Genomic DNA, 19,158 nt, shown 5'->3' with positions numbered 1-19,158 from the left:
TCACCAGCTAATAACATGACCTGCATCCCTGCGCTTGGACATTGTTCTCTTCACAAGTGAACGATCGTGTTGGATGTCTCGAGACATCATTTAAATGACACTTTTGCTGTTTTTTGTTTTTTTTTTGTTTGTTTGTTTTTCCTTCCTAGGAATGGGACCAGCAGCACGTCTAGCTTAGGCCTGGTAGACCTGGATTCTTTTTCTGATGTTCCCTCTCAAAGCACAGTAATCCAGTATGTTTCTGCTATCACTGTATTTCTCATTATGTCTCTGGTGTGTCAACAGTGACATTTTTAATACACACAAACCTTGCAGGTATTATTTTCTCTCACACATGCTAGACAAGGATATTAAGTGTCATTCCAGAACAAATAACAATTTTCTGTTTAACAGACAAAAGCCTTTTGAATTTTCTGCTTTTATTCTGTTCTTTTTCATTTGTCTAAACGGTAAATAATCAGGTTAACAGTGCAGATTTTTTTTTTAAATATCCAAAAAGGTTCGTAATTTAGTGAACTATTAAAAAAATCGTATTTTAAAACCCTGATTCCACAAATGTTTGCATGCTTCATAAAATAAGAGAATTCTGTGATTTTTGAATGTTAAAAACCCACATTTTGCTCACAACAGAACATAGAAAAGATATCCAATGTTTAAACTGAGGAAATGTTGCATTTTTTTTAAAAAGAAAAAGGGTCACTTTGATGGTCGAAGATGCCCCCCCCCCCCCCCCCCCCCCCCCCCACACACACACACACACACACACACACACACACACAAATGGTCATGGTTGCCACTGTGCAGCCTCTCCTCTTTTAACAACAGTCTGTAAACATCTGGGAACTGAAGAGACCAGCTGCTGGATGGAGGATTCTAGCTGTTCAGCAGTCCTGAGTTGTCTTTCTTCATATTGTTTCATCATGCCCCAGATGTTTTCAGCTGGCAAAAACTCTGGTCTGGACTCCTCTTGCTGAAATATGCAAGGCCTTCCCTGAAAACGTTGTCATCTGGATGTTGCTCTAAAGACTGTGTATACCTTTCAGCACTTTCTAGATTATGTCACACGTCTTCTTCTGCGCATGGTAGATTTAACCTGCATTTGCGGATGGCACGGTGAACTAACAGACAGCGATATCTGGAAGTGTTTCTGAGTCTATTCAGTGATTTCCACACAGCATCCTGTTTTTAATGTAGAGGGCCTGAAGATCGCAGGCATCCAATATTGATCTTCAGCCTTGGTCCTTGTGCACAAATTTCTCTAGATTCTTTGAATCTTTCGATGAAATTATGCGCTGTCAGTGATGAGGTGCTCTAAGTCTGTATTCAAAGGAACAGTATTATAAAACTCTTCCACAATTTGTGAAATTGACCTAATTCGTTGCAAAATGTTCATCCAGCTGGGTTTTTTTTTTTTTTTTTTTTTTTTTTTTTTTTTTTTTTTTTTAGCTAATCGTTTTCATTAACTTGTCAAATTTCCCAGTTCAAACATTTATGTTCTGTTGTGAATAAAATTGGGTTTATGAGATTCTAATGTTACTGCATTCTGCTTTCATTTACATTTTACAACATCCTAACTTTGGATTTGGGGTTATATTTTAATTACATGAAAATAAATACTGTTGCATTGCTTTTAGGTTACCAGAACATGTGCAACTTTGTAATTAGCGAGCTTTCAAGATGTGCTTGTATCCAGATTTTGCTACCTTTGGAGAGCCAGGCTTGATGCTTTTCCTTGCTGTAGCATTGCAAGTTGGTTATTTCCCATTTAAGCATTAATGATACTGCTTTTCCCAAAATTTCAAACTGCTTCATTAATGTATGTCAACATATGTGAAACTTTTAGTCTCCATTATTTTCTTTCTTTATAGCGAGGAGACTGAGAGATGCCACCTGGCAGGAGCCAAAGAGACTGTATTTGGTGAGTGTAGTTTCAAATTCGTAGTCATCAATGGTGTTATTTAGAGACTGGCTAATTTAGCGGATATTAGCTATTTATCAATTTGCTGGTATTGTTATTTATTAACTGTTAAAAAAAATCAAATAGTAGAGAAACAGCATTTAATGAAATTATGAGTGTTGATGTCGCATAGTTTGTCCTCTGGTGGACAATCTGCAACTTCCCTACTGGCAACACAGCACAATCTCAATGCAGCTCAATTAACAGTCGCCTCAAGGTGCTTTATATTGAAATGTAAAGACCCTGCAATAATAGAGAGAAAACCCCAACGATCATATAACCCATTATGAGCAAGCACTTGGTGATAGTGGAAAGGAAAAACGTCCTTTTAACAGGTAGAAACCTATTAGTTGATCAGCCAGAGATTAATAACGAAAAACGATTTAATGCAAAGTGGTGTATAACCACATAGTGATAAGAGGTGACGGAAGAAGAAATGCATCTAGGGAAGGCCCTAGCAGCCTAGGCCTATTGCAGTGTAACTAAGGGATCAACAACCAGCTGATCTGAGCAGACTTGGGTGAGTAAATGAATAAAAACATGCAACAAATGTTGCATCTAGTTCATATTCTCGTGCGTGTGTAAGAAAAAAACAAAACACTGACCAATATATTGGAATGTTGGATTTTTGAATCGCCAAATAATTGCTCTTAAAGTCTTATAGTGTTATATCCACTTCTGAATTATACACCTTCCTCAGTTTAAACATCTTATTACTCATCAGAAACTCTTGAGGGATTCAAGGCAGAGTGCTGTGATTAAGCCTCAAAAATTACACACACGTGTGTGTGTGTGTGTGTGTGTGTGTGTGTGTGTGTGTGTGTGTGTGCGCGTGTGCATAAAATCTTAAAGGTCCATTGTTCCAGAAGTGTTTTATCTCAAAGATCATCATTGTTTAAAGACGAAGCAAAACTGAGCCCAGGAGAGCTGAACACGCTGCGTGACTACATGCTTTTTCTTTTGATGTTTCAGTGAGTTTAGAACAGGCTGAATTGTCTGTGCGCCCCAACACTGCTTTGTTAGTGAGGACAGTATAGCTATCATCAAGGTGTTATTCAGTGCTGACTCGTACTACGTTATGCCATATTATATTTGATCTGTTAGAGAGCAGTTCAGCAAGAACAGCAGGCGACAGAAGCATCAGGGAGCTGTTGGTGGTAAACTGTGACCTCGAGCCAGAGTGCATGGACCTGGAGCTGAGAGTGGCTCTACAGTGGATCGCTGCCTCGGAGCTAGGCCTTCCTGCTCTCTACTTCAGGAAGTCCAAAGAGAAGAGAGTTGCAAAGGTAGGCAAAGCTGCTGGCTTGTCAAATAATACATTTATAAGCAGATCATGTTACTGATGTATTGTTTTTGCTTTTTGTTCTGGTCATTTTCTTACCTGATTTAACTGTGGGGGGGGGGGGGAAATCTACAGCTCATGAGACTGTACCTTTTTTTTTTTTTTCTTTTTGTCCCAGTTCCTGAGGGTGGTCCACCTGATGTCTCAGAAGGCGTGGAGGATTGCAGACTTGTTTGACGCTGTGGTTCAGTTCTGTAAGATGCACGAGAAAGCGGAAGAAGCGGGCAAGTCTCTCCAGTCAAGCCTGTTCGATTGGCTTCTGGAGACACTTTAGGACACTTGCCGCCTCTAATCGCAAACAGTAACAATACAAGCTCACTCATTCGCTCACATTTGTAACATGTTCCTGTTTGCGCGTGTATAGTCTCATCACACCAAGTGTCTCCTACCGAGAGCTGAAAGCACGACGCAATCGGCATACTTGAGAAATTCATACCTCTCACCCTTGTCCAGTTGGACCGATCTCCCTTTAACGAGAGGATGTTCTTGTTTCCAGAGTTACCTCTCTAGCGTCATGCACGCAAACACACGGCAAACTGTAGGTACACGGGTTGGACGTTCCTGATGGGAATGAATCAGCCCTCCAGTGATCATAGTTAGCAGGTTCTAACTGCTCCAGATTATATAGAAAATACATATTTACAAATTCACACAGTCGAATCATGGCTTTATTTATTTATTCACTCAGAGAAAGGCACCTATAGGACATACTGTAGGAAAATCAGGTTGTAGCCTTCCCACAGCTCAACATGCTCAAACCTTTTGTATTAAAACTACTTTTAAAAGAGGCTCTTTAAATCTAAGCCCAAAAAAGCCCTGACACTTTCTTCTGATGGTCACATTGAAGTGCACATTTACTTAATGTAAGTAAAAGGTCCAGATTTTTGTTGTCCATTGGCTAACGTACCACCTCTGTTGTGACTTTGAAACTCAGTACGTATGATATTTTATTCATGTTACTTAAGGGATTATTTTGGATAGCTGTACTGTATATACTGTAGATTTTGAACTGCTGCACCTTGGAGTAGTGGACCGCTCCTTTAGCTTTTGCTATGTCTAAAAAGACAGAGTAAGGTTTGTAATGTTGAATTTGTATGTGGATTTGGTCAGTATATTTCTCTACTTAGTGGTAATCTTGTGTTACAACAGCATCGCGGGGGGAAAAGCACATGACACAGCTGTAAACTTGGTCACAGTAGAAATGAATGTATTTATCTTTTGACATCAATAAATTTCTGTGATGTGAAATAAGAGCAAGTGTTGTGTCATTTGTAAACCAGGGAAAATAAAATCTCAATATTCAGGGGTGCATTTATGCACACTATTACACTCCACTGAACTGTTTCCCCAAAAAGAGAGAGAATTAAAACTACTAAACACAACCATACTGATAGGTTTATTATTGTAGTTTGCATTCAGGAACGGTGCTGTATACAACTGATGCATACAACTGTATAACGCCAATTCAAAACAGCAGTCTCCTGCAATATTAGAAACCCCAAGAAACACACAAACCCCTGTGAGCAAGCTCTCTGTGACAGTGGGAAAGAGAAACTCCCTTTTAACAGGAAGAAACCTTTGGTAGACAGAACCTGGCTCAATGAGTGGCAGCCATCTGCTGTGACTGGTTGGGGGTGAGGGGAAAGAGAAGGTAGTATGAACAAAAAATATTGGCTGACTGTTTCAGTGGTGGTGTCCTATTACAGTCCCGCATTTTAATTGAATGAGCTCTTTAGAAAGAGACATTTTCTCACAAAGGCAGACTGCGTGGCTAGGTGCTTGATTTTATACACTTAATACATTTGAATTTAAAGATTTAGTACTGTGGCCCTACAGCTCTGTTCATGTATGTAGGTCTAGCACAAATCTATAAAAAGGTATAAAGGTTTTATAATCTTAATCTAAATCTCCTTATCATAAAAAATCCATAAAACCATATTTCAACACAGAGCTTTAAAGTAGCAATTTGAGAATTCCCAAACGTCATAGTTTTTAGTTGTGTGATAATACGGGGACTTGGCGAGAAAAACACTGTTCTAACATGCCAGCTATGACAGACACTTTATAGAGCTGCCTGACAATTTTCCATCAGTTTCAAACCACCAGCTTTTTCATGAGCTCTTGAAAGAAGATAAAGATATCTGATCGAACATCATGTTTGGGAGATTTAAAATCCATATGTCAATACAGAGAATTTCAGTCACAGACTGCAAAAGGATAGTCAATGTATTTTCAGTCTGGGTTGGACAATAAATCTGCAGTTTGCGTGATGAAGAACAAGAAATTCTTTATTGTCAAAGCAAAGGTGAGTGCTAATTAACTAATGGTAGGCAGCTACCCAACAGTATTTAGAGGTTTCAGGGTCACTACAGTCAACACTGTGGGGCAGTATTTGACAGGTTAGTAATATGTTAGTTGGGTGTACACAATGTAACATGACATAAATCTAATCAGAGCTTTTTTCCAATGTCAGTTTAAATTACCCATGACTAACAACCTTAGTGTGGACAAGGAGGAATGTATGTGATTTTTACGTTGCACTTGTATGGAAGGGACTTTGCAAGCGTTGCTGTGTGATTTGTTTGTCACTGTGAACCGAGTCACAGACTCATTCAGCATGTTGTATAGCAAAAAATAGTGGTGGGAAGCAAAGGAAAGCCTGTGTTTTCTCATCAGGTGGGCACTCCTACAATGATGTGAAGTTACCTGAAACCCTGGTACTATATGATGTACAGTTAATCCATCTATTTCCAATTATTGCTTGAACAAAACAAACAGCTTTTGAAATTGAAGAATTCGACTCCTTTTGATGACATCTTCTGAGCAGAGATTCCAAGCTGCTGTTGATTTCTAGGACCACATTAACTTCACACAGAAGTCAAAGTTTAAACTGAGCAGGAGTTTGTGATTTTTTTGTGTTTTTCTTTTACAGTAGTCCACAATCGAGCAGACACAAAGTGGGCAATATTTGGCAAACACAATTTGATTGTTGTGTTCATGTAAATGCCCTCCTGAGCCTCAGGTAATGTTCAGTACCAGATCCGGCATGTGTTATCCTTGCTGCCTGCAGGGAAGCACAAATACAAATGGATAGCTGCACAGAAGGACACAGCTGCACGCTTTTCATCTAAAAACTGCAATTAAGCATTTGTGACGGTTGTGATGAAGAGTACATTTGCCTCCTACAGCTACATTTTAACAGTGTACGATGGTCAGATGGGGTTTATGTGTGTTTTCTGTGTCAGTTCTATGTACCTGTAATGATTGTGTCACCCTCATAGTTGAAGACGCAGGAAAAGATCTCGTCTGTGTGCCCCTCCAGGACTTGTAAGCAGACTCCAGAGTGAGCATCCCAGAGCCGAGCTGTCTTGTCTGAGCTGGCAGTCAGGACTCTGGTGCCCTGAGGGCTGAAACAGATCTACCAAGAGAGGCAGAGCCAGGACAGTTAGCCTTTTTTCGAGGGTTGTGGTACATTTGCAACAAAGTTGCTGAATAAGAGATTATGCCAGAGAAAGTAGAAATGACATGAGGGGTGGAAATGGGTGAGTCTAGACCAATTTTACCATATCAGTAGCATTATTCCATTGAGGTCATTCAACTTAAAATGCTTAAGGAGGATAAAGGCACCAGTGGAACTACTCTGAGATGATAGAGGAGCGTTATGAAAATCATGGCTGAAACTGATTGTATTATAGTCTGGGTTTATCATTCCCTGAGTGGTTTTATATCCTAACAGTGAGGTAAAGGAAGGGATGATTAAATGAAGTTGGCCCTAGATGGCCATGAAAGTAAAGTATGTTTTTTTATTAAAATTCTAAACTCAGTGCCAACGAGAGACCCCCAGACAGGAAATGGAAACTGTCTAGAGAAGAAGCTGGCAAGGATAGAAGATTGAGGTGTGGGTGGGGTGTGTGTGTGGGTGGAAGCTATGACAGGTGCCAAAATGGAAGGTTGATGTTTTAAAATGGACAGCGAAGAGAAAAAGATCAAAAAGAGTAAAGGAATCAGATAAAAAATAAACAAAGCTGATGAGTGTCTCAGTTGCATACTGCATATTAAAGTGGACATGAAACACTATGTGTAGAAAGGCTAAATTACATCATGGAGCACTAGTCCAATGTCACTGTCTGAGAAGCTGGATTTAAGAAATAAGTGTTTTTAAGGTCATATGTTGTGTCAGTACACAACAAGACGTCACAGGGTTGTTTTTTTGGTTGCTGCCTTACATTAGTTTATGTTAGCTAACTAGCGATAGAACCAATACCTCAAGGATAAAAATACTAAGTAGCTAGACTGATTACTTAGGTTTGAGGGCATTCATTCATGTGTACAGCTCTCTTAAGCTCCAGTCACAGCATTTTAATCAGTTTGAGTTCTCGACTTAAACCGGGCAATTGCAACACCCTGACTCTTTACCTTTTCAGCCATTCTGTTGTAGATTTGCTGGTCTGTTTAGAAGCACTGTCCCACTTCATTACATAACTTAGTCCAAGCCTCGTATTTGGCTCTAGAATATTTTGGTATACAGAAAACGTCACAGACACCTCAGTGACTCCAACTTGCCCCGGACCTGCAGCTGCAAACTAAGACTAAACCATCACCCCTCTACCGCTGTGCTTGACAGTTTGTATGAGGTGTTTGTGTCGATATACATTTTCTATTTCGCAGTTTTGGAAATATCCTCATAAACACTGCATTGTGGACAAACATCTCCACTGTGGTCTTGTCTGTTAAAAGGATATTGCTTTCTCCAGGCACCTTCACAAACAAGCCAAACTTGTTCAGTCTGTTTCTCTTTATGCCATTATGAACTTTAACATTTAGCATGCTAACTGATGCTGATGATCAATAAATACATTTGATTTGCAACAGTTAGCAGTTACTTGTCCTCTTAACCCCTATGGAAGCAACAAGGACAGGGGTGCCCAATCCCGGTCCTCGAGAGCTACCGTCCTGCAGCTTTTAGATGCATCCTTGTTCCCACACACCCGAATCAAATGAATGGCTTGTTATCAGGCCTTTGCCAAACACGATGGCATGCTGAAGAGGTAATCAAACCATTTGATTCAGCTGTGTTGGAGTAGGGATGCATCTAAAAGCTGCAGGATAGTAGCTCTCGAGGACTGGGATTGGGCAGCCCTGAACAAGGGTGTTCTTAGCCAACTCCAGGCCTCGAGGGCAGGTGTCCTGCAGGTTTTAGATCTCACCCTGAGTCTACACACCTGAATGAAATGATTAGTTCATTACCAGGCCTCTGGAGAACTTCAAGAGATGTTGAGGAGGTAATTTAGCCATTTAACTCAGCTGTGTTGGAACAAGGACACATCTAAAACCTCAAGGCCTGGGTTTGGACACCACTGTGTTAAATAAATAATGACACCATATAATACGTCATGTGTTCTTGTTAATCTGAGATTATTTTTACCAGACTGGAAGCAAGTGAACTTTCCTTTTTATATAACTGTATATATAAAATGGAGGAAGGATTAACAAGGCTAAAGCATTTGTTTAATCTGGCATTACTCAATATCGTCTCTCTTGCATGGTCACTAGGTTACATTGGCCTAACCAATCACATCTTGTTTGTAGCGTAAGAATGACTCAAAACTACGAGAACCATTTTTGTTGGTTAGATGTAGAGGCTAACTTTAAGGTAAAAGTTAATTTTAAAACGCATTTCAACAAGGACCTGCAAAAATGCTACTTCCTACACCATATGGATTTTTTCAATGAAAGTTTGGAGCATGCTGTAAATGGGCTCTACAAATTTAATCAAACACTGATTTTTTCCATTAGATTGTCATTTTGATTTGAATTAAGGGCAAGAATAAAGCAAATGGAACATCCAGAATAGGAAAGAGTCCTCTTAATGCTTAGTTTGAAAACACAGTTATGAGAAGCTATCTATACCAGCGGTCCCCAACCCCTCGGGTCCATGAGTCGTTTGGTACCAGGCCGCGAGAGTTGAGGCTTGAGTGTGAAAGTTATGGTTTTCAGGATTTTTATCGTTATTTTTTTTATCGTTTTTCTCATTAACTCGGTTTCCCTGGGTCTATTCCCGTGTTGTGGATAAATCTTCTTTTTTTTTTGCTACCGATACTGGTTTTATTTTTAAAGGCCGGTCCGTGAAAATATTGTTGGACATAAACCGGTCCATGGCGCAAAAAAGGTTGGGGAATGCTGATTTATACCATCTTCCACACAGAAGAAAATATCTTTAGACCTTTAGAACTAGTCATTTAATTAGCATTCCATCATTTATAATATATTATCATTCACAAACAAAAGGGTAGCAAAGTGAATTTACTACAGCAGTGACCGAGATGTAATAAAAATAAAATTAAAAGCTTACTGAGTGAGATACTGAAATAGAAGGAAAAAAACATGGGGAAGAAAATGGTTAAGAAGCATGGACAGGAGGATGGCTGGTGTCCTGTTAGGGAGAGATTAGTGTCATAATCCCCTGGAATCGTCTTCCATCCAGCCTGTTTATTACTGGCTGTCTAATGTGTTTTAGTAAATGCACACAGAGAAGCCCTCTGAGCCAGAACCTGTGGAAAACCCACACTCGTGCAGAGCATCGCACTTGACAAATATTAAATGGGTGATATCGCTCCAAATAAAGAACAAGGTCAGTGCAGGGTCAGACAGCAGTGCCCCATGCCAGAGTACTCGCATGTATGTGCTTGCGTTACTACTAGTAGGCCATGTTAATCAGGTTTAGAACTGTGCTCACAGATTTCTGGCGATAACTCAAAACATCCTGAAGCTTCGAGTCCTGTCCCTCCATTTCAGCATCAAACTCTGTCACATGTTAGCTAGGTAATTTTAAAAAATGACCTATTTAAAGCACTGGCGAGGAAAACTGTGGTCTGAGTCAATATTACACAAAAATCACAAGTTTATTCACAGCTGCTAGCTGCATGACGCATGCCCAAAGTTGTGGCTGTGGCCCTGGTTATAGAATACTTAATAATTTGTTCTTATTTTTATTACTACATTTGCCATACGAATACTGAGATCATTTTCTGAATGGTTTCAAACATAAGACTCACAAATGGGTAAAAGTTTGCTATGAAATCAGTAACTTAAAAAAAATAACAGTCTCACATCTGTGCTCTTTAACTATAATAGCTACAAAGAAGTAATCGCCCAATCACACGGCATCACAGCAGTGCATTTAGGCACCCATTAGGCACATAGACATGGTTGAAAAGACCTCAAATTGAGAATCAGAATTAGGAAGAAAGATGATTTTTAGTGTCGCTGAGCATGGAATGTTTGTTGGTGTCAGATGGGCCAGTGTAACTACTGTCTAGAGATGGCACGATACCACTTTTTTATGTCCGATACCGATACCGATATCATAAATTTGGATATCTGCCGATACCGATATGAATCCGATATAGTGTTTTTTAATCAACAAAACTGTTTTTTTAAATATCTTGCTGCATTTTCTATAAGTTCATACTCAAGTTTAAAACAACAACTACACTAAAGCTATTCTGTTATACCTGTATGCAAAAAAAAATATTTCATGGTTCAGCAATACTGATCAATCTAATAAACTTAAACCTACACCATCCTCCCTATTCTGGTATTTTAAAGAGTACTTAGCATAAATATTAAGCAACCTAACTAATAGGGTTCCAACTCCCAGCAACAACAAAAATAAATAAAAAATGGGGAACCACCCCTCACGCTCCACCTCATGATGCTTAATCGACGTAAATCAACCTTAATTTGATGCAGTGTGAAAAAAAAAATGCACAGAAATCAATTATTTTTCAAGAAATATTAAATAGATTCAACATCTTTCTTCAACAAAATTGCAGACTGCACAGATGGTACCTTCCCAAAGGAAAAAGTACTATAGCTTACTAGGGTATATATATTAGACTTAATAGTTACTATATACAGTAATGGACTTCTATTCATTTTACATCAAATTAAAACTTTGGGTGTAAGATTCGGATAATTATTTATTAAAAGCTAGACATTTTAAATGAGAATAAGAAAGAAAAGTATGTCTTTGTGCCCCCTTTTCCCTGTTAATGCCCTATCGGCCCCCCTGGCTAAACTTTGCTAGATCCGCCCCTGCACAGTTACCAGCCGTCAGCTGCGTAGAAAAGGATCGTGGTGTAGAAAGTAATATTAAATAAATTCTAACAACAGCTTATCAAGCTTAAACGTGCTGCTGTTGTTCAGCCGCTGGTTTCCTCTTTCTGGCGCGAAGTGGGCCAAAAACAAACAAAAGAGACGGACTCGTGACAGAAAAGCCGATCAGCTGATCATTAAGCAGTTTCATGATTGAAGTAGCAGCAAGAAGAGGCAGTCGCTTGTTAAGCTTAATGCAGGAATGCTTTACAAACATTCAGAGATGGACTTACACACTTGCTTTACTTCTCTCGGGGATAACTTTGTCGGAGATGAAATGCCGGGTTGCTAGCGAAGCTCCACATGCTATCCAGACCACCAACAGGTCCTGCATGCCACAGCCGCTCTATCACGTGATGCATACTGCGCCGACGTGCTAACGTTCTGAGGTGAGTTACGGCGTGTTGCAAGTTTTGTGAGGTGCTTTCGTGATATTTAATGGATCGGATTACATTTTTTATTTTTCTCCGATATCCGATCCAGTAATTTAGGTCAGTATCGGACCGATACCGATACGTAATATCGGATCAGTCCATCTCTACTACTGTCTACTGAAATTTACCTACAACCATAGGGTGGACTAAAAAGAGAAAATATCCAGTGATCGACAGTTCTCTGGGTGAAAATACTTGAGTCTCAATTTCTGCTGCAACGTTTAGATGGTACGGTCAGAATTTGGTGAAAACAACATGAAAGCAGCCTGACCCCTGAATCAAAGGTTCAGGCTGCTGGTGGTATAATGGTATGGGGTATGGCAAACTTCGGCATCCTTAGTAACGATTAAGCATTATTTAAAATGCCAAAACATGTCTAAACTCACCTTAACCCAGCTTTTTCAACAGCAAAAACCTGATATACGTAAGGTGTACCAAGGGGCAGGGTTACGCTTTACAAGTTAAAATAATAGTTAATACTCACAAAGTTGAGAAGAGTGATAAAATGCTGAAAAAGCTTGAGCAACACAGTTATGCTTTTTCATTTAATTACAGATAAATAGATGACAAAAAATAGCCATAACTTAAATTGTTCTTTTAGAACAGACAGTTTGGCTTCATCAACTTACCTTGGAGATATCGCCATCATGGCCTTCTAAGGTTGCAAGACACTGATGTGTTGCTGTACTGAACACTCTTGCTGTCCCTGAGAGTTTCAGGAAGAGAGAGAGTTTTCAGCACACAGGCACAGCTTACAAAATTATAAAAATGTTGCTTTTGTTGTGGAAAATCCAAATTTATACAACCAATAAAGCTTAGGTATTTGTAGAAATCTTTAAATGCAGAATCTTAAATTCTGCACAAGTAGTATATTTAGGGTACGTTTGTAATACCGTGCTAGTACAGTTTTACTCGGAATGTAATCTTTTGACTGAAGTGTTGTCTCACCATCAGCTGAGGCAGTAGCAATGAGTTGACCACTTAAATCAAAACACACATCCAACACCTCTTCTTTGTGTCCAGTGAGGGTGGCAACACACTTCCCACTGACAGTCTCCCAAACCTGCGAACACATTTACACATGTCAAAAAACAGAATTATACATGCACACAGGAGCGAACTACATAACTGGAGCATGCATTCATCATGGAGCATGGAAACACCAAACTCATGAAGTATGCATTTGTGAATGTAGCATTAAACTCTGAAGTGGCTTTATTATGGCCATCTCCCTCAGAGGAATGCAGCGAGGTGGATAATTCTCACTTGTGAGCGTGACTCATCTTGGTGTAATTAAGGAATTAGGATTTAATTTTTCTCCACAGACCTTAGACACAGGAGTTTGCGAGAGAGTGGGAAATTGAAGACGGTAAATACAAACAGACATGTTTTCAGCCTCTGACAAGAGATTTTGGGAACAAAAAAAAGATATTTGGGCTTAATGATAGCTTACTTTGCAGGTTTTATCCATGGAACCAGTAACAATCAAGGAGCAATCCCAGTTAAACTGAGTATTGCTTATTTCTCCCATGTGACCAATGAGTGTGTGGACCCGTCTAGGGGAAAAAACAAGGAATTGAACAGCAATTAATCAGTCTCACAGCTTTGTAAGGCAGAATCGATAAGTGTTACATTCTCTGTGAAGTATAAATGATGACACATGCACAAATGGATGCATAATATTGATAACTTCTGACCTTCCTGAAGCAACATCCCATATAGTGACTGTGTGGTCGAAGGAACCGGTGACAAGTTGACTACCCACTGTGTTAAAGCACAGCGAGAGGACCTCTGCGGTGTGACCCTGAAAGGAGATGGCATTATCTCTCACTGTCTTATTTCATTTCTCCCTCACAGCCACTCACATTATGGATGAAAAAGTGCATCATAAAATGCAAATATTTACCAACCACAACAGTGTGGCTTATACAGCTGATTATTTTCACCTTGTGTGTGTGTGTGTGTGTGTGTGTGTGTGTGTGTGTGTGTGTGTGTGTGTGTGTGTGTGTGTGTGTGTGTGTGTGTGTGTGTCCCTGCAGAAAAGTGGGGCTGTTGTCCTAGAAGGAACTACATCAAAGGCAGCTTTAAGAACTTTGGCAGGTGTTTATGTCTTACTGTCCTTGGATGGATTTGTCCCAACAGTGCAAAGTACAGCCTCCAAACTTTAGAAGTGTGTATTTAAGATCAGAATGAGTTTGAAGGTAAGTGTGGTCCAATTCATAAGTGGTGGCTCGCACCGACTTTGATCACCTGTCCCTCATTTATTTTACTTTTTAGGGCTCATTTGAGGTATTTTGTGCATAATGTTTAATGTTTTCAAAGGCGTGTGCAGTCTGGCAACTAAATGGTGTCATAGCTAGTGTGAGCCCCCCACATTATAGTCTCCTGAATTTGTTAACATAAATACACAGGTTAGCCTTACCGGTAGATTTATAAAATTGAAGTTAACTTAAAAAAAAAAGAACAGATTAAAGAATCTGCACTCAGTTGACTGCATTACTGATTCTTCATGGTGTGAGAAGCTAAGTGAATTGAGAGGGGCAGAGAGTTGCTCCTTGCTGACACAGATTCAGCAAGTCACACTATAAACCCACGTGCAGTCTGCACATTAAAGAGGTCTCACTACTCCCCTTAGAGAGGGCTATCAGTGCCTTCTTAAAGAGTTTGTCACATTCCTATCAAATGTTGGTCATCAAGAGCACTTGACAGCATTCATGTCACTTTCACAAGTGACTAAAAAGTTAATGAATCATCATTAATGAATGAATGTGGGTCACAACACCAGGATAAGAAGAGCAAGAAAAGCAATGGGACAGAGTTTGAGGAAAGGGTATCTCACAGTCAGTGTGGCCACTTCCTCCCCACTCTCCACATCCCACAGCTTGGCAGTGGTGTCCATACTGCTTGTGGCCACCAGCGTACTCTGGGGGTTGAATGCAAGACACACCTACAAAATTTTTTTACTTAGGTTGTATTGTATTCTGTAGCAAAGCTGAATAGTATATGGCATATGAACTGCTCTAAACTCTCGATTTGAAACAGTTGTTTCTATTCTTGGCTTGATATGGCAATTTACTGAATATGGTCATCTCACCCATATGCTTACAGCAGCCCAACCCAACCTCTTGTTTGTGAGTCAATCACAGCCAATCAGAAAAAAAAAGCTCATTTAGAGAGCAGATGGACTTAATGGGAGTAAAATATCTTGCCTCAGACAGAAGATGAAACAAGCTGCCCAAGGCTCAGTCTTAGATAAATGGAGATTACTTGTAAATCATGCAAAGCTACTATGAGTCCAAGAATAAAAATGTAGACAGTAAATAAAATTATAGGTCCTGTTAAAGTACTAAACACAATACCATAGCAGAACCTTGTAGTTTAAATGCTCACATAGCTTAAATACTGACTTGTGTTTCAAATATGAATCAGCAATCAACCAAAAACTAACACAAATGAAATTCATTTAAAACAAATCATTATACATACTATTTCTCCCATGTGTCCCCGATAAGTATGAAAACATTTGCCAGTCTCGGCACACCACAGTTTGCAGGTCTTATCAAAAGAGCCAGTCGCAATCTTGTCTCTAAGTTTAATAGAGAGAAAATAAAGCAATGAAACATTCATTTTTAAGATGAAACACTGATGTGAATCTTCAATTGAGCAATGCGACCCTCCCATGTTATAAAGGTTTTCCTAAAACAGCTCATTACCCATAAGGGTTGTTGAACGCAATTGCATACACCACGTTTCTGTGACCCTCTAGCACGTGCAGCTCTGTGCCTGAGGCTGTGTCCCAGACTCTACATGTCCTGTCGTAACTCCCAGTTATAAACCTGCAGTGTGAGAGAAAAGGGGGAATTGCACAAACTGTAATTTCTCCTAAACAACAAAGTGGCAGGTTACTCAGTGTTAAAAACTCACCTTGACCCAGATTTGTCAAAGGCAACATTTGTCAGTGGCAATATGTGTGCCTTGAGCTCCTGGAAAAAAAATTGAAACTGGTCTGAAAAATCCAATTTAGTTATTGACTACATTCATCTACATTCATCTTTAAAATTACCCATGTAACTTCTGTATGTATAATTCATTTGACTATAATGTAATGTGAAGGCTTCTTCCTCCTGGCCCACCACTGGTGGAATAACTTTCTGCTCTCATTAAGAACAGAAAGATCTCCCAATTTTTAGATGCAGGCAAAATAAATTCAGTAACCTCTGATCTCCAGCAATGCAACTGACCCTGACTTCCATTTAACTCCCCTAATACATGCGCATGAAGCACTAGCGACTTAGTAACCCGATCACTGCTGCTTTCTAGTGCCTCTCTAAAACAGTAGTTACTAATTTCACAAATCACATTCCACATATGTAAATAGCATCTGCTAATCGCTGAGCTAATGGATTGTGCCCGTTTATTCATGCTGCAAAAATGTTACTGTTCCAACAGTCTGCGTGGAATAAAAGCATTAATATCATAACTCAATAAGCAACACGTGTGCCATGTTTCACAGACAAAATAAACTTTAGTTCATAAAACCATTCTTTCATTAAAATCAAGGTTACAAGGAGCACCAAATAACTTTCAACAATGTGAGGGAAATAGATAAATGTCTTCACTAGCAGGAATTCCTTGTAAGCGTCATGTCTACGTGTTGATTTATTTACTGCTGTTTTGTGTCTGACCTTGGAGAAACAGAACCTGTGATGGTCCTGCTGGGTCTGTTTCTTCTGAAGTCGAATAACCAGCTGTTTGACCTGATCAGCCTGAGCCTTTGTGACCAGAGGCTCTGATTGTCTGATTTCTTCCACCAACTCATCTGGATTTGTTCTACAATTTTAAAACATAAAATGTGATAAGTCTTTTTGTAATTTTAGGTAGCTTGATGGCAAAAGAGAGAAAAAAAATGTAAAAAAAACAAAAAACAAAAACAAACCAAAAAAAACCAAGACATTAGGAACAGAAAAGGGAAAGAAAATGGAAACAGAAAGGGGGTTTAGGATAACAAATACAGCTTAACAAAGATTACATTTACTCTACAATTTCACCAAAGTATGTTTAATGTGTGTTAAAATATCACTCCCCGTGTTGTCAGATTTACACCCTTGTGACTGCCAGTAAGAGCTGAAATGAGTAATGTTGGTATTCCTAAAGTAAATGGGTCATTTAAAAGAAATCTCTAGTCTAATGTAATGCCACATTAAGGAATTGCAACTCCTCCACAGTCCAACTTCATAATAAATGCAACATGGTTACAAAGTGTTTTTAAATAGGGTTTTAGTCTGCAGAAAGTCGTTTTTTAGTGGTAATGTAACCGTAGGTTGTAACAGTTTGTTATTGACATTATCTTCAGTGCTGAGATCACACACACACACACACACACACACACACACACACACACACACACACACACACACACACACACACACACACACACACACGCAGAGAGAGAGAGAGAGAGATCCTAACAGGTACAACTCACGCACTCTGGAGTCAAATCCAAAAGATCTATTGATTTGGTCCTCAGAAATCCTCCTTTCTCGTATTCAAGGATTATACCTGACAGCATAAAAAAATGAAAAATAAAAGAATTAAAGAGAGGCTGACATTACAACACCTGGGTTCTAGTTAACTTAACCTGTTATGTCTTATAATGACAAACTATCTAACCCTTCTGCCGATTTGAGTTTGAAAAGCGTTAGCTAACTAGCTAATGTCAGACAAACTTTAGGCCATAACGATTTAATATGAAGGTTAGGCACAGTCATATGACCTCCATGAGAAGCAACATTTTAGATAGGACTACAAACATAACTTGTATTACCTGGCGGATAATATCTGAGGAGAAACCGCTTGAGTTTCATTATGACTTCTAATAAGGTCCTATCACATCACATAGAAACAAACCGTTGTTATGGCGACCGGACTCGCGTCCGTTGTATTAGGCATGCGTACCGCGCATGCCTAATACAAGCCTTAAAGGACCGGCGTTGCACCAAAAAGTGCTGGTCTGCCAAAAAGTGATTTCAAGTTTCTATGTGTGTTTTTTGTTTTTTTTAAATTATGTGTAATGTCTTTACATATATTGATAAATAGACTTTAGACTATATATAAAATAATTACCAGTTTTGCAAGTATCTTTATGACCCGGTCCTTTTTGGCCAGTTAAAATATCTATATTGTCATGCTGCTGCTGTCTTTGCCAGATCGCTCTTAAAAAATAAAATTTTAATGCCAGTGAGACTTTTTTAACGGGATACATAGGCTAAAGGATATATAACAGTCACTTCTAAAATTCTACCTTGTGACAGGAATGTTGTGTGTAGCTCAAGATGAGTTGATATCATTCATGAAGATTACTTTTGACATATATTTCAAATATTATAGGCCAGCAAGTCATGTACAGCAGTTTAAACACGGGCAGTCACTTTTTGGCAGACGATCACTTTTTTTCAATGTCTAATATATTTGCTCTAATAGATTTTAGTAAACTAGATTTACGAAAGGGTTGTATATAAAATAAAAAAATAACCTGTTTTTCAAATAACAGTTTTTCAAGGCTCTGCGTTATTAGTCCTACTTTATAATAAATTAAGTCCTTTTTTAAGCATAAATGATGTGTACATAACTGTGATGCAAGGTTTTTATAGTTAATTAAAGCTAAAAAATTGTAGCTTTTACCTTGTCACAAGAATGCTCTTTCCTGCTCAAAATGACTTATCACTACTAAGACATATGTTTCCGGTATGTTTGCCAGATCAGGAGCTAACAAGTCATTTACGACACCAACAATCAGTTTTTGGTGAATGCTGTAAAACACCTTTTTGGGAGAATCCCTTGTTTTTTCATTTACTGAATTCATAAATAAATAAATGCGCAAAATTTCCCAATTTTCCAAACTGATTGATGAGTAATGAGTTTCAAAGTTTATTATACACTGTAGTTTGTTCATGAACTGTGGTGCATACCAGAAAGCAGCTCTCTGCTCTCTGTAACTCATTGACAGTTATCACAAACACTTGATTGCAGTTGTTGCTGCTAAGGGTGGCCCAACCAGTTATTAGGCGTAGGGTGCAATCACTTTTTCACACAGGGGCCATGTAGGTTTTGATTTTTTTTCCCCCTTAATAATAAACACTTTTATTTCGAAACAGCATTTTGTGTTTAAATGTATTTCTGGTGGCATTCATATGTAAATTTGTGTGATGGTCTGAACCATTTCAGTGTAATAAACATTAAAAAAACGGAAATAAGGAAGGAGGCAAACA

General features: G+C 39.0%; 2 protein-coding genes across 4 annotated transcripts in view; one reads left to right on the top strand and one right to left on the bottom strand.

Annotated features, from left to right (window-relative positions):
* Positions 1-5,291, top strand: part of sphkap (SPHK1 interactor, AKAP domain containing) — a 59,884-nt gene extending 54,593 nt beyond the window's left edge. For both annotated transcript variants that reach the window (XM_080889803.1, XM_080889804.1), the window contains exons 9-12: positions 150-233; positions 1,869-1,918; positions 3,062-3,243; positions 3,418-5,291. In XM_080889803.1, the coding sequence (XP_080745929.1) occupies positions 150-233; positions 1,869-1,918; positions 3,062-3,243; positions 3,418-3,573 (472 nt within the window). In that variant the 3' untranslated portion in view covers positions 3,574-5,291. The remainder of the gene's footprint in view (positions 1-149; positions 234-1,868; positions 1,919-3,061; positions 3,244-3,417) is intronic.
* A 67-nt stretch (positions 5,292-5,358) lies between these two features.
* daw1 (dynein assembly factor with WDR repeat domains 1) lies at positions 5,359-17,815 on the bottom strand. 2 transcript variants are annotated; one of them, XM_080889806.1, is made up of 13 exons: positions 17,715-17,815; positions 17,377-17,449; positions 16,576-16,720; positions 15,815-15,873; positions 15,604-15,726; positions 15,377-15,476; positions 14,730-14,813; positions 13,588-13,694; positions 13,344-13,446; positions 12,839-12,953; positions 12,520-12,596; positions 6,555-6,717; positions 5,359-6,363 (listed from the first exon to the last, which is right to left on the bottom strand). In XM_080889806.1, the coding sequence occupies exons 1-13, from the start codon at positions 17,752-17,754 to the stop codon at positions 6,329-6,331; spliced, it is 1,224 nt and encodes a 407-aa protein (XP_080745932.1). In that variant the 5' UTR covers positions 17,755-17,815; the 3' UTR covers positions 5,359-6,328. The 2 variants fall into 2 exon arrangements, with proteins under 2 accessions (XP_080745932.1, XP_080745931.1); XM_080889805.1 differs by having other exon boundaries at positions 5,363-6,363; positions 14,730-14,837.
* Positions 17,816-19,158: the final 1,343 nt, after the last annotated feature.

The sequence above is a fragment of the Rhamphochromis sp. 'chilingali' genome, assembly GCF_963969265.1.
Source record: "Rhamphochromis sp. 'chilingali' genome assembly, chromosome: 8".
In the NCBI taxonomy this organism is placed as follows: Eukaryota; Metazoa; Chordata; class Actinopteri; order Cichliformes; family Cichlidae; genus Rhamphochromis; species Rhamphochromis sp. 'chilingali'.
This window is presented reverse-complemented; position numbering and strand designations above follow the sequence as displayed.

Bases quoted from the DNA above. Each gene is read 5' to 3' on its own strand.
- daw1 (XM_080889805.1), bottom strand. From the start codon at position 17,754: ATGAAACTCAAGCGGTTTCTCCTCAGATATTATCCGCCAG. The intron at 15,874-16,575 runs GTCAGACACAAA...TTTTTTTTCCAG, and splicing joins ACAGGTTCTGTTTCTCCAAG to GAGCTCAAGGCACACATATT. The intron at 12,597-12,838 runs GTGAGACAACAC...TGAAACTCTCAG, and splicing joins TGCTACTGCCTCAGCTGATG to GGACAGCAAGAGTGTTCAGT.